This window comes from Geotrypetes seraphini, chromosome 3 (assembly GCF_902459505.1).
Source record: "Geotrypetes seraphini chromosome 3, aGeoSer1.1, whole genome shotgun sequence".
Lineage (NCBI taxonomy): Eukaryota > Metazoa > Chordata > Amphibia > Gymnophiona > Dermophiidae > Geotrypetes > Geotrypetes seraphini.
Window position 1 is genome coordinate 313,523,045 of NC_047086.1, and position 12,634 is coordinate 313,535,678.

At 41.9% G+C, this 12,634-nt stretch overlaps 1 protein-coding gene and 1 pseudogene across 2 annotated transcripts in view; one reads left to right on the top strand and one right to left on the bottom strand.

Annotated features, from left to right (window-relative positions):
• Positions 1-12,634, bottom strand: part of SLX4IP (SLX4 interacting protein) — a 150,936-nt gene that overhangs the window by 35,112 nt on the left and 103,190 nt on the right. For both annotated transcript variants that reach the window (XM_033936687.1, XM_033936688.1), the window contains exon 5: positions 3,961-4,038. In XM_033936687.1, coding sequence (XP_033792578.1) covers positions 3,961-4,038 — 78 coding nt within the window. The remainder of the gene's footprint in view (positions 1-3,960; positions 4,039-12,634) is intronic.
• LOC117356867 lies at positions 2,322-2,798 on the top strand (annotated as a pseudogene).

The window sequence follows — 12,634 nt, forward strand, 5'->3', positions numbered from 1 at the left end:
TCCCACTCCTTTTGTGCCACCCCTTTCTTTCCTACCCCCCATTCCCACCTCCCCACTACCACGTACCTCTAAATCTTCATCAGCATGCCATCCCCCGAAGTAGGTCTCTCGGCCGATCCAAGGCTGCAGCAGTTGCACTATTGAAAACCCGCTGTAGCTTCAACAGAGCCGTAAAATTGGGTCAGAGCAGCCTCACTTTACCGCACCAAACTGGAAGGGAGCTCAAAGATCAGCGTCATACCCATTTGGAGTCAAGATAAGCTGAGAGACCGACAAAAGGCGGAGTTACTTAATACAGTTGAACGTGATTTTGTTTTTCCATGTGCACTAATGCCATTGCTTTCTTTCTACTTATCCACCTTAGGTTTGCTATTTAAAAGAGGCAATTTGTAGAAACACAACTCTCTCACACGAACCTTGAAGAGCAGGGCTAATAACAGCAACTTCCGAAATGTTCCGAGAGAGTCTGTCTGAATGCATTAGTGGAATTAAAATGGAATCTGATGCCTCTGTTCACAGACAGCCCAGCATTGGCCTTCTTTTCTTCGCTAACAAGAACGACAACAGTTAGAAATAGGAAACAGGAAATTAAGCCAAGAGAATGTCCCTGTCTATATTTCGTTCTCTTCTTTCCAGGCCCATTTGTATGAAGCAATGACTTGAACAGGTTCCAGTGCCTCTGGTCCACTCAACCCCGTTCCACTCCATCCCTCAATCATAGCCACTCCTCAGAATCGATCACTGACACAGTGAAGTAGACAGGGTGGGGGCGGGCCGACTAAGTTTATTCAACAGCACAGGCTCTCGTGGTGTACCAGAAGACTGCTAACACCTCACCGACCACCAGGGCCGATCATCAACGCGGTATCCTCACAGAACCCCAAAGGAACGAAGGAGAGTGAAAGGGGCATTCAAAAAGCATTCTCTGATACCGGAGGCTGTGTTACCAGCTCCGCCCACCTCCCCCACCAACACCAGCCCTTCTTTTACATCAGTCACATACCTAGTGGCTGGAACTTCCTTCTTATATAGAATTTTCCTATTAGAAGGCTCATTTAAACGAGAAGGAAAAATCAAAACAAACAAGTCTATGGTTAGAAGCCCAAAGATAGTTGATATGTCCATTCCATATAGTTAAATAAATATTTGAAAAATATTAAACATCAAAATTCTTCATTAAATCACCAATGTCCAGAGAAAATTAGTTAATAAAAATTCAATTACAGCTAACAAGATTATCCATTTAGTCCAATGGTATTTCTTGTTGGGTAAAAAACTCTTTTAGCTTTTCAGGATCTTCAAATTGGTAAAATTTATCTTTATGAGTTACCCTCATTATAACAGGGTAATAAAGCCCATATTGTGCCCCTATATCCTTCAGTTGTTGTCTCATTTGCAGAAATTTTTTACAAAGCTGCACTGTTTCATGTGCAAAGTCTGGGACAAACGAAATGTTGGAATCCTTATAAGATAATTTTTTTTTCCTTTGCCACCCTTAAAATTTCTATGATGTGCTGGAAGTGCAGCAGTCGCAAAATTACTGGTCTGGATCTCACCTGGCCATGAGGTCTCCTCCCTGGGATCCTGTGCGCTCTTTCTATTTCCAGTGGCACTTTCAGATTAAGGGGGAGTATTTTTGGAATCATTTCCTCTAGGAAAGATACTATATTTTTTCCTTCTGCCCCCTCTTTTAAACCCAGGATCCTTACATTATTTCTCCTCGCCCAGTTTTCATAATCAGTCATCCGTTTTCCCATCTCTTGAATGATCTTGTGGTCCTTTTTGCAGTTCTGCTGCTCCTGCTCCACTTTCTCCACCCAGGACTCCATTTGATCTATTCTGGTACTAAATACATCCATTTAGCTTCCCAGATTTGCCACCTGTTCTGCGACTTCTTTTAAAGCCACTCTAATATTTCTTAACTCCTCTATCAACTCAATCATGTCTAAGGCATCCACAGGCAGAGAAGTCTTAACAGGGGTAGGAGGATCTTTTAGCCTTTTAGCCTTCCCTCCTGATTTTGGAGCAGTCTTAGGCTTAGATTGTTTGTTTGAAGCCATTGTTGAAAAAATTCCAAATTTTTGCCTTTAAACAGAAAAGTTGTACATCTGAAAACAATCAAAGGGTGCCCGGGGACAGGAGCTCAACAGCTACACAGCCATTTTCTATGTCTCCAAGTTCTGGAATCCTAGAAAATTGTTAAAAATCTAGTTCCGCTTCCAGAGCTATATAGGGCAAGTGCGGAAGCCGCACCTTCCTTCTCACGTCTGCTCCCGGCTAGTGTTTCTTGCTGCTGTTCCTGAAGCTGCTCTGCGGGGTCAATGGCTGCCACTAAGGAGCGAACATTCATTGCAGTAAAACCTGATGGTGTCCAGAGGGGCCTTGTTGGAGTTATTATCCAATGCTTTGAACAGAAGGGCTTCCGGATGGTGGCAACAAAATTAGTGCAGGCTTCTACAGATCATCTGGAAAAACATTACAGTGATTTGAAGGACAAGCCTTTCTTTAATGACTTGGTTAAGTGGACCAGTTGTGGCTATGGTGTGGGAAGGTCTTGGTATAGTGAAGACAGGGAGAGTAATGCTAGGAGAAACCAACCCTTTTGATTCCAAGCCTGGTACTATTCGTGGTGACTTCTGCATTCAAGTTGGCAGAAACATCATTCATGGCAGTGACTCTGTGGAAAGTGCCAAGAAGGATATCAAGCTTTGGTTTAAACCAGAGGAACTTGTAGACTACACAAGCTGTGCTCAGGACTGGATCTATGAATAGAAATGTCCAAAAATATCCAAGTGTGACCCCTGACTGTAAAATATCTGTAAATGGTGTGCCTGGGAAGTGTGCATTTGTTTATACTGTATCAACAACAAATAAGCTGTCAACTGTATCTTGGTATTTGGTATAAACATCCTTTATAAAGGTGATTTGAAATTTTTTTTTAAAAAATCTAGTTTATTTGCAAAATTCCTGGAGAATAGACTTGCTAATCACTGAGATTGTTCAGTCTTCTTAGTTTGATAAACCACATAGAACTACAAGGTTTTGCGATATATGTGATTTTATGTTATGTTTGTTTACCTTTGAGGTGGTCTGTTATATAGCTTTTTGAAAGAGTGAAATTTTTTTATGTGCAGTTGAAAGAGACTGAAAATTTTGATGCATATGACTGGAAAGTTTATTGTTATCTGTAGCCAGATGCAGGCTAGAGATTTCATCTTGTGACATCAGCCCATTAGCATTAATCTTAATATTTGTGTAAATTTATTTTCAAGAGATGATTTCAAAAATACCAACATATGTTTCTCAGCCTTCCTTTTGGGATATATTTATGAAATGTTGCTGTGTAATTGTGTTTAATTTTTGGATATTATTAAATATAAGAAAAATGTCATTTTTTTCAAGGTATCAGTTAAGACAGTTAAGACTTCCGAGAACATTTACTTGGCTAAATTTGATACAGGAAAAGACAAATTAGCAATTATAGTTATGACTTTTTTTCTGCTCTTGGCTTTTGATGCCTCTTCTTAAAAAAAATGTTGTCTTTGGAAGCCAAGGAAGGGGAGGAAAAATAAAAAGACAATTTGGCAGAATGACATTCTCTAGGTAAGGATTTTATAGCCCTGGGCTGAGTAAAAGTTTTTTCTTACATACACTTAAACCATATATTTGAGTTTTTAAGATAAACAATATGATTCACAGTTCGTCCTCTGTTGATTCACATTCTAGAGACTCAGTAAAATGCTTAGACTCATTGGAAAAGTAAAATCTGGTGTGGCCCAGCTGACTACCCTCAGGCATGCAACACAAAACTTTAAAGAAAACCTCAATTTGCAAAAGTCATGATTACCTAATAATTTGCATAAAGATGAACAGGATACAGTTTTCCCCTTTATTCTCCACAAAACAGAAAAAAAAATTATAAATTCAGTTCAACTAGAAAAATTGTTTTAAGTACTGTACCACGTAACTGTTCCTTCACAATACAACGAAGATTAACCCATCTTTTCATGAAGTAGATGGCAATACGAAAGCGACTTCCTAGAACAAAATAATATATATAATTTATGTATGTTAATAGAGAGAGAGGGAGAGAAAAGAACTTGCAGCTTCAACAAACTCTTCTAAAATATTTCAGACTAGAATAACAAGCAGCAGACATATACTAAAAGCAAGGTACAATAATAACCCTTGGAAAAGACTGAACCTCAAGGAACTTATTAAAGAAAAATGTATGAGTTAGTGCTGGTATGAGTTTGGCATGCATTGACTTTCTAACACAGTATCTCTGATGCTAGCCAGTTCTAAAACTCACAGACGTTTACATAAACAAACCTGACTTTACTACATCATAGTGTCTTCCACAGTAATTTTGCTAAGTGATCTATGATTAAGCAACATTAATAAACACTAGCCTTTTACAAACAAGAAGATTCAAAACAGAGAATAAGGCAACACATGAAAAGAATCCCCACCCTCCCTGACTCTTGTCTAATGTTTTCTCTCGAATTAAGGTTGCAAGTGCAAAATATACGGTACTACTTTCAACACCCACTTCCCTGCACAACCCAAACAGTAAAGATAACAAAAGTTGTATAATACAAGCATAAGAATAGCCTTACTGGGTCAGACCAATTGTCCATCAAGCCCAGTAGCCTGTTCTTATGGTGCCCAATCCAAGTCACTAGTACCTAGCTAAAACCCAAGGAGTAGTAATATTCCATGCTGCCGATCCAGGGCAAGCAGCAGATTCCCCCATGTCTTTCTCAATAACAGACTATGGACTTTTCCAACAGGAAATTGTCCAAACCTTTAAAACCAGATACGCTATCCGCTCTTACCACAACCTCTGGCAATGCATTCCAGAACTTAACTATTCTCTGAGTGAAAATTTTTTTTCCTCCTATTGGTTTTAAAAGTATTTCCCTGTAACTTCATCAAGGGTCCCCCCCTAGTCTTTGTAAATTCTGACATGGTAACTATGCTGTTCGATTCTGCACAAATTAGTTTAAACTTAGACGACTCCCTCTTGCCTCTGGGCCTGCCTTCTTCAAAATGGTGGGTCCCGCCTCTGCCTGATGAATCCTGGGATGTGCTGGGAGGGGCCTAAGTACCATATAAGGAGTTTATTCCCTTATATGGTACTTAGGTCCCATCCAGTGAATCCCACAGTGCACTGGGCAGGAATGGGACACCACAATTTTGAAAAGGGCAGGCCCAGAGGCAGGAGGGAGTTCACATTCCTCCTGTCTCCTACTGCAAGGTATGTGGAGGGGTCTGGGGTAATATTCCACTAGACCACCAGGACCACTAGTGACTAGTAGGTTAGGCTTGGCTGGCCAGGGGTCTGTTGAATAAGGCCAGTTGGGGGCCAGGTTATTTTTGGGGGAGGGGGGAAGGGTTCCACTAGCCAGAGGTGAGTGGAAGGGGGGGATTGAGTCCGCCAAGTCAGGTGGGTGGGTCTGCTGAACAAACAGGCTATTTTTTTGTGAGGTAGGCAGCCTGGAGAGGTCCACTAGACCAGTGTTGTTGTTTTTTTAGGTTGGAAGGGGGTGGCACAGGCTCAAGGAAGACTGAGGGTTAGGGGAAGGGGCCATAGCATGATGTGGCAAGCTTCTTTTTGTTATGGGTTTTGACTGTTCTGTCAGTGTCTAAGTTAATCAGTGCTCAGTCACTGACATAAGAACATAAGAATTGCCACTGCTGGGTCAGACCAGTGGTCCATTGTGCCCAGCAGTCCACTCATGCGTGGCCCTTAGGTCAAAGACCAGTGCCCTATATGAGTCTAGCCTTACCTGCATACGTTCTGGTTCAGCAGGAACTTGTCTAACCTTGTCCTGAATCCCTGGAGGGTGCTTTCCCCTATAACAGCCTCTGGAAGAGCGTTCCAGATTTCTACCACTCTCTGGGTGAAGAACTTCCTTACGTTTGTATGGAATCAATCCCCTTTAAACTTTAGAGAGTGCCCTCTCATTCTCTCCACCTCAGAGAGGATGAACAATCTCTCTTTCTCTACTAAGTCTATTCCCTTCAGTGTCTTGAATGTTTAGATCATGTCTCCTCTCAGTCTCCTCTTTTCAAAGGAGAAGAGGCCCAGATTCTCTAGCCTCTCATTGTACAACAATTCCTCCAGTCCCTTAACCATTTTTCTCACTTTTCTCTGGATCCTTTCGTGTAGTACTATGTCCTTTCTCATGTACAGCAACCAGTGTTAGACACAGTATTCCAGGTGGGGGCACACAATGGCCCGGTACGGCGGCATGATAACCATCTCCAATCTGTTTATGATCCCCTTCTTAATCATTCCTAGCATTTTGTTTGCCTTTTTCGCCGCCTTTGCGCATTGCGCAGACGGCTTCATTGACTTGTCTACAAGTACTCCCAAGTCTCTTCTTTCCTGGGGGCTCTATCCGAGTACTGCACTGGACATCCTGTATTCATGCATATGATTTTTGATACCGACATGCATCACCTTGCACTTATCTATGGTGAATCTCATTTGCAATTTCATGGCCCATTTCTCGAGCGTGTTTATGTCTCGTTGTAGATCTCCGTAATCATTCTGTGTCCTCACTACTCTGAATAACTTCGTATCATCCGCAAATTTAATCACCTCACTAGTCAAACCAATTTCTAGGTCGTTTATAAATATGTTGAAGAGCAAGGGCCCGAGCACCGAACCCTGCGGCACTCCACTTGTGACACTTTTCTAGTCCGAGTATTGTTCATTTACCCCCACTCTCTGTTTCTTATCTGCCAACCAGTTTTTAATCCACGCGAGTATATCACCCTCGATTCCATGGCTCTCAGTTTTTCGAAGTAGTCATTCATGCGGGACCTTGTCTATCTGCCTGTTCACTCCCTCAAAGAAGTGCAGTAAGTTTGTCAAGCAAGATCTTCCTTTGCTGAAGCCGTGCTGACTGATCCTCATCAAATTGTGTCTGTCAAGGTGATCAATGATGCGGTCCTTTATTGGCACCACTACCATCTTTCCCGGTTCCGAAGTCAGACTCACTGGTCTGTAGTTTCCTGGATTTCCCCTCGAACCTTTCTTGAAGATAAGTGTAATATTCGCCACTTTCCAGTCTTCCAGAATCCTTCCTGATTTGATCAACAGATTGGCTATTAGTTGAAGCAGTTCAGCTATAACCCCTTTCAGTTCATTGATTATCCTCGGGGGATGCCGTCCAGTCCCTGGGATTTATCATTTTTAAGTCTATCAATCTGTCTGCATACCTCTTCTAGACTGACCGTTAACCCTGTCAGTTTCCCGTCTTCATTTCCTGTGTATAGCCTGTCAGCTTCTGGTATTTTGGATATATCCTCTTCGGTAAATACAGACGCAAAAAAATGTGTTCAGTTTGTCAGCGATGGCTTTGTCCTCTTTTAGTACTCCCTTTATTCCATGGTCATCTAAGGGCCCCACTGCTTCCATCGGGGGTCATTTCCCCTTAATATATCGAAAGAACGGCTTAAAGTTTTTTGCCTCCTTGGCTATTTTTTCCTCATATCTCTTTTGGTCCCTCTTACCATCTTATGGCATTTGCTTTGATGTTGTTTGTGCTTTTTCCAGTTTTTGTCCATTTTTGTCCTTTTCCATTCCTTAAACAAAGTCTTCTTGTCTCTGATCGCTTTCTTCACTGCTACAGTGAGCCATGCCGGTTCCTTGTTCTTTTTCCTCTTGGAACCCTTGTTGATACGCGGTATATATAGATTTTGTGCCTTGGTGATTGTGTCCTTAAAAAGGGACCATGCTTGCTCTAATGTATTTACAGTGCTTATCCTCTTCCTAATCTTCTTCCTCACCATGACTCTCATCCCTTTGTAGTTCCCTTTTCGGAAGTTCAGTGCCGTGGCCATCATTCTGGATTGATTTTTTGTTCCTGTGTCCAGGATGAAGTGGATCATATTGTGATCATTGTTTCCCAGCGTCCCTTCTACTTCTATACCTTTTGACGGTCCTCGTAGTCCATTTAAAATTAAGTCCAGAATTGCATTTCCTCTCGTATTTTCCTTGACAAGTTGTTCCAGGAAGCAATCGCCTATAGCATCCAGGAACTTGGTCTCCCTACTGCAGCTGGAGGTGACTGCTTAGGTTCCAATCTATCCCCGAATAATTGAAGTCACCCATGATAACTGTGTTGCATCCCTTGCATTTGTGTTTAGTCTCGTCCATCATTTCTCCATCAGTCTCTTCGTATTGCCCTGGAGGTCGGTAGTAGATGCCGATCTTCGTATTTGTTCCATTTGTTCCTGGTAGTTTGGCTCATAGAGACTCTACCTTATTGTTCATTTCCGACGTATTCTCTCTGGTAGACTCAATTCCCTCTTTTATGTATAGGGCAATCCCCTCACCTTTTTGTCCTATTCTGACAGGAAATGAACATCAAATTATTGCGTAATGAACATCAAAGTAATGCCGTTACTCTGAGTATTTTTCTGTGCTGGATTTGCAGTAGAGTTTCCTGTACCGCAAATCTTTCAAGCATCCCCCCATCAATGTGGTTAAAGTACACATGTGGCTCCACAATGTGTTTACTTTCAACTGCATTAAGGGATTTTGTTTCTGGAGACACTTAGATCAGGGAAGGCAAATTTTGAAAATGTACATTATCCATTAAAATGAATATGCAGCAAATTTCATAATAAAACCAAGCACACATTCAGTTTTTTGATATGTGATGCAAAATCTGCAGGAATAATATACTTATAGACTTTGTTCCAGTGTAGAGACTCTTAAAACTGCCCTCTCCCCACCCTCCTCACACCAATAAAAGAATATTCGTAGGGAGGGAGGGAAGTTATTAAGATACAGTAAAAGTCTGGCTTTTACTGTATTTTGATTTACAAAGGGAGTCACTAGTACCACACGTTAACTCCCATGCTAAATGAATAATGCTGCCTGAGAGCCACCTCATAAACAGCATTATTCAATTTATCCAGAAACATTGGGCTGCAAAGCTACAGTCCGATATGCCTGGTTACTTCACCTGCCTACCCCAGCCAATCACACACCACCATTCTGATGATCTCCTCAAGTCCATGCCCCTCCAAATCAAAGTTCTCCTACTTCATAGACCCTTAAGCAGAGAACCTCTCCCCCAGAGCTCTTTAACACCTCACTTCCTTCCATCCAGAAATTCCCAGTGGTAAGGACCCTTCCCCCATGCCATCCTTGACAATCTCTGGTTATCTAGAAGGGTCTGAGCAGGAGCGATCTCGTTGATTCTCCCTTCACCTGCGCTAGTTCACAGTACTTTTGGTGACCCCCTAGCTTTACCCTCTAATATACAATCACTAGGGGAGGGGGGTCAAGATTCTGTACAAACCTTCTAGGGGTCATTGGGGCTGGCAAGGGGTAGAAATGACTGGGAATCAGTCCTGCTCAGATCCCACTAGACACCATGGATTGTCAAGTAGGCTGGGGGGGGGGGCATTGCCATTGCAGGGTATTTCCAGGGGGTGGGGGAAAGTGAAGTGGGAAGGAGCTGTGGGTGGGAGAGAGTCACTTCTTGGGAAGTGGAGGAGGGTGCATGGACTTGGGTGGGGGCTGATGAGAATGGTTATGTGTGATAGGAGGGCAGTGCAAAGTAACCTTCCCCTCCTTCCCACCATTCTGTGTTCAAGTTCATGCTCCCTCCCCTTTCTTCCTTCCTGCCATCCTTTGTCTGAAGTTTGTGCTCCCTCCCTTCCTTCTGTGTCTCAACACGACCCTATTCTCTGTGTCAACGCACCCCTCTTCCTCCCTTCCATATTTCAACATGCCCTTCATCATCTTTCCCTTTCTCTGTGCTGTGTCCCAAATTTGTGCTTCCCTCCCTCCTGTGGGTGCTTACCTCCTCTGGCCAGCTCCCTCCTCCCAGTCGAGCTTGTCTTCAGAAAGCCATGGCCACTGTTGCTACATGTGGCATTTGGCTGACCCAGAAGCCTTTCCTCTGATGTCAGAGGAAAGGTTTCTGGGTCAGCTGCGGGCAGCAGGCAGGAGCCACTGCTTATGGCTTTGTGAAGACAAGTGCAGCTGGGAGGAAGAAGCCAACCAGATGAGGTAAACACCCACAGAAGGGAGGAAGGCGTAAATTTGGGACACAGCACAGCGGGAGGGAAGGACAACGGGCACACTGGGACATGGGAGGGAAGAAGAGGGTCGAGTTGGGATAGGAAGGGAGGAAAAGGGCACATTGACAGAAAAAAGGAGAAGCAAACCCTGGTCGTTAGTATGAGTCTGACGTAAGTCGGACATTCTTAACCTGGGGACTGCCTGTATTCATAAATGTTATATCTTTCTAAGCCACACATTTAAAAACAATTGCCATTATTTCATTTGTTTTTGTTTCTTGATCAACTCCACCTCTTCCTTTTGGAAGGCTTAATTTAGGAGCACTGTTTTCTATTTGAATGTTTATTTTTTTTTCTTAGAATGTTTTTGAAATGTTTATTTCTTTCTTTAGACTACTTTTTCCTGTCAAGTTTACAATTTTTATACATTAAGCCAAGAAAAACTAATTTAAAAAAAAATTAATAAGTAGCTTTTTAAAGGTCTTAATTCTTCATTAGTAAATGTTTTCTCATCTCCAGATACTATTACAGAGAGACATGCCATATTGTGAGTATGCCTGAACCCAATCTAAATACTGTTCCATTTGATGTTTAGAAGGAATCACTGACAGTACTGCAGATCTGAAAGTCAAATTGCATCATGTAAAGTTTGCAGTCAGGTGACACTGGTTATCTTCTCAGACCTCCTACGTAGCTATACAAAAGAACTATTACAATTTTTAAGGAGAATTTATAAAGTTTGGTTGCTAGGACACATTATAGCATGTTTGTAGATAATCTAGATAGAGGCAGATATTAAGAAAATCCTCAATAGGATTTTACAGCTTTATTTAAAACTAACTGCTATATACAGTGATATCTCTTGGGAGCAGAGAAACCACATCAGATCACTGCCAATGTCAACTGTTAGTTCAGTCATGTTGAATTGCTACAATTTTCTCCTTCCCGTCTTTCTCTTCCCACAGAAACATGGCTTAAGAAATGACTTTCTGTTGGGCGTGTTAAGAATAGAAAATACCACCTTTTCATAGAAGACTGTCTTCCTTGATCTAAGTTTTTGCAGTGCTGCGACTGTGTCCTCCCGGCTACAGATAGTGTTAGGTGAGAGAATTATTCAAGGGCTTCTTGAAACTTCTATTGGCGTTAAAATTTCAGCGCTTCAAATTGTACATGTTACAATTCACAACGCAGGGGTTCCTGCGTATCCATAAACCGAAATGCTGGAAACTAAAATGTCATTTGAAAAAAAAGATTCAGTCTTCACAAATCTGTATTTTACCTTTAAATTTTTAATATGTTTCAGTGAGTAATGTGTTTTAAGGGAGTGGTGATTTGCCCTGGTTCTTATATTTTATAGTCCCAGGATACAAAAAGGAAACATCAGACACTGAGTTTTGATTGTAAAACCATCCTGTAACACTTGCTTTTAGGAGGAGTCACCGCCAAGTTGAGTTGCGCTTCCACAAGCTTGCCAAGAAGAGTCTGTGGTAGTGAGTATAACAGTGGAAAGCCCTCTCCCACGGCTATTAGTGACCATTCATCGGGAGCCTGGGAAAATGCCTCTGAGCTGCCCAGCTATCTGGACTAGCCTGGCAGGTGTTTACTTCCCAGCAAAATCTGGCACCTGCTTAGCTCTGCAGCTCAACCCAGTAAAGACGTCTCTAAAACCAACACAGACATTTCAGACTTTGTTTTCTTTAAATATTGCCAACTACATATTTTCTTATTCTACAAAATGAAACAACCCAATTCCTTCTATTAATAGGACACAGAGGGAGACATTTCTACATTTTAACCCTCCCACCCCCCAAAAAAAAAGAAGCGCTTGCTCTGTGGTACCAAAAATATTTACTTTATTACTGCAATGCAGTAAGAACTCGGAGAAATCACCTGCCGAGGCCAAAAAGCTGCTAGAGTCCTTGGTTCAATGCACATTTAGACTACATCGTCTCCAGTTGAACATAGGACCTAGGCTTTCTGCCACTGCCAATTCACTAACAAAGTACAACATACTTTGTGGTTTATTTAGTGCTAAGTGACTTTAACTAACTTTATAGCAGAGACTTTAAGAAGCCTGATATTAGAAATAGGAGCTCATGAGCATACTTTGTATAATCACTGATGACCTTCCGGAAAGACCCTCCTCTTCAACTAAAATGACAACTGCAATCCACCCTTAAACTCCCCCCTCCCCCCTTCCTGAACCCATATTTAAATTATTGTATAGTCCTCTCTTAACCTGTACTTAATTTGCTGCATAATCCCCGTACTTGTACTACTGTATAATCTTTGTACTGTCCAAATATACTCCACTGTGAATGTTTGCTTGTAGGCCGTTCTGAGCTACTGGGGAGAACGGGATAAAAATCGAAATAAATAAATAAATAATCAACAAGGGGACCCATAAAGCACAGTTCCACACTGATGGTGAGCTTGCAGAGACTAGACATTAGGTCCTGCACTCTGTTTGAAGGCTTGCAGGTTAAAAGTACATTGGACTGAGAACCAAAAAAATTATGGAATCGAGCAGTTTTTAACTTGCTGCATTAACAAAAGTGAATTCTTTTGGTTCCATGAATCA